Source organism: Fopius arisanus, unplaced genomic scaffold (genome assembly GCF_000806365.1).
Source record: "Fopius arisanus strain USDA-PBARC FA_bdor unplaced genomic scaffold, ASM80636v1 scaffold00091, whole genome shotgun sequence".
In the NCBI taxonomy this organism is placed as follows: domain Eukaryota; kingdom Metazoa; phylum Arthropoda; class Insecta; order Hymenoptera; family Braconidae; genus Fopius; species Fopius arisanus.
Window position 1 is genome coordinate 308,689 of NW_011887830.1, and position 1,992 is coordinate 310,680.

Consider the following 1,992-nt stretch of genomic DNA (forward strand, 5'->3'; position numbering starts at 1 on the left):
AACGTTGCACGTCCGTCACAACGAAGTCCAGACGAGAAATTCCCGTTAAATTACCTGCTGCAACGTACGACGAAAATGGCCAATGCTGCGATTGACTCGTTACTTGAACAAAACTGCTCTGATTGGTCATTATCGAGGCTGCCAATCAGAGCAAACGGATTTGTGAAAATGGAACGAAATATTATTCCCATCATTAATCCTTATTAATTAGGTAATAGTTACCGAGCCTGGGTAACATTGACCTAACCCTCATATCAGCGTACTAATTTCAGGATTGATATTGATTAATAATTTGAATGACATTTTCCAGACTTTCAGGATCCTTACGCCGTCGTAGTGTTACTCCAAAACGACTTGGTTGTGATTGACCTATTAACTCCGGGATTCCCCTGCTTCGAGAATCCATACCCGATGGATATACACGAATCTCCAGTTACCTGCTGTTCATACTTCGCTGATTGCCCATCCGATCTAGTTCCAGCATTTTACTCAGTTGGTTCAAAGTCCCAGAAAAAAACAGGATTCAGTGAAAGAGAATGGCCAGTTTCCGGTGGCGAATGGAGTTCTAATTCTAGTAGCTACAATGAAATTATTCTCACTGGGTAAGCTACTGCATTAATCATTATTTATTTTCATCAATATCCGCACGTACTATCTGTCGAACGTAATTTTGATTCGACTGTTACCTTGTTAGCCTAAAATATTACCAAGGTCGGGATTCAAATTGTGGTGTAACAAATTTCCTTGGCTAATTAATTGCGTATCGACGGAATAACTGTTGAAAATAAAATCCAATTGTTACACGGAATCTCGCGAAAGAAGAAAAATAATCTTTTTAGTACTTCATTTTTACGATTCTACTTTGTACAAATATGAAGGGTCTGTTTGCTAAGAATGCAAGTGTGCAAAATAGCGGAAGAAAAGAGAGCGAATTTGGGACCTGTAAAATGTTAAGGGTCATGGCAAATGTTTGTTCTATTCTAGTCACGCCGACGGAAGCATAAAATTCTGGGACGCTTCAGCTGGTTCACTGCAACTACTTTACAAATTGAAAACAGCTAAACTATTCGAAAAGAGTAAAGCCAAGAGTTTGGATAATGAAGAAGATCCACTGGCGATTCAATTAATGCACTTGTGTCCAGAGAGTCGTAAGCTAGCGATAGCTGGAGCTGGACGACACGTTGTCCTATTTAAATTTAAGAAGGCTGAGAGCATGTCAGAAGTAGTGGTAAGTCACTCGGAAACTCAATAATTTTTCCATTCAAGTAAACAGTAAATTAAAAATCATTCAATTACACTGGCGTCAAATGGGAGACGAACACATGCCTAGAGACACGACTTTTACCTTCCATTTTTGGGCTTTGGATTTCTTCATTTGGGACTTGACACCCTGAAAAAAATGTAGAACTTAAATTTGATCTAAATACCACTGAGAAATCTTCATTTTTCATTTCCCAATTTTTTTTCTTGGCACTTGTGGTCCGTGCTACCTTGATCTCTTTCCACATTTTACAATCTCTTCTTTTCTTTGTGCAGACATTGGAAATATCGCTCACATCCGATGGAAAAGATACGGAGGGCTCACCTGATCCCGATTTGGATCCATGCCAAATACCAGGTGTGGAGGAGTCAAGAGCTGCCGAGGCCGCCATGTCGTTAAAAGTCAAGGGAGGCCTGCAAAAGAGAGCCCCTGGATTTCAAGCGACCCTCATTTGTTTAACGTCAAATGCCGGCGGTGAACAAACTGAGAATATTACATCACTCAGCCTCAACTCTTCTTATGGCCTGTAAGAAATTTTTCATCACTTTAAACTGTCCGCATTTCTTTGTTCATCTGTCATCGGTGCATTTATCTAACTTTCAACTGACATTTGACATTTGAACTCACCGTCAAACTCTCTTTAGTTAGACTACCAACAATTCACGGAATTTCTGACACTTTCAGGCCGTAAAGCCCACTACTTTCCTATTCTAAAAGGGATACGCTTGACA

The 1,992-nt window shown here is 40.0% G+C and overlaps 1 protein-coding gene across 1 annotated transcript in view; it reads left to right on the top strand.

Moving 5' to 3' along the window:
• LOC105270592 (syntaxin-binding protein 5) overlaps nt 1-1,791 on the top strand; it is a 6,913-nt gene extending 5,122 nt beyond the window's left edge. Inside the window, exons 2-4 of the mRNA XM_011311627.1 lie at nt 311-602; nt 985-1,228; nt 1,537-1,791. Coding sequence (XP_011309929.1) covers nt 311-602; nt 985-1,228; nt 1,537-1,791 — 791 coding nt within the window. The remainder of the gene's footprint in view (nt 1-310; nt 603-984; nt 1,229-1,536) is intronic.
• Nucleotides 1,792-1,992: the final 201 nt, after the last annotated feature.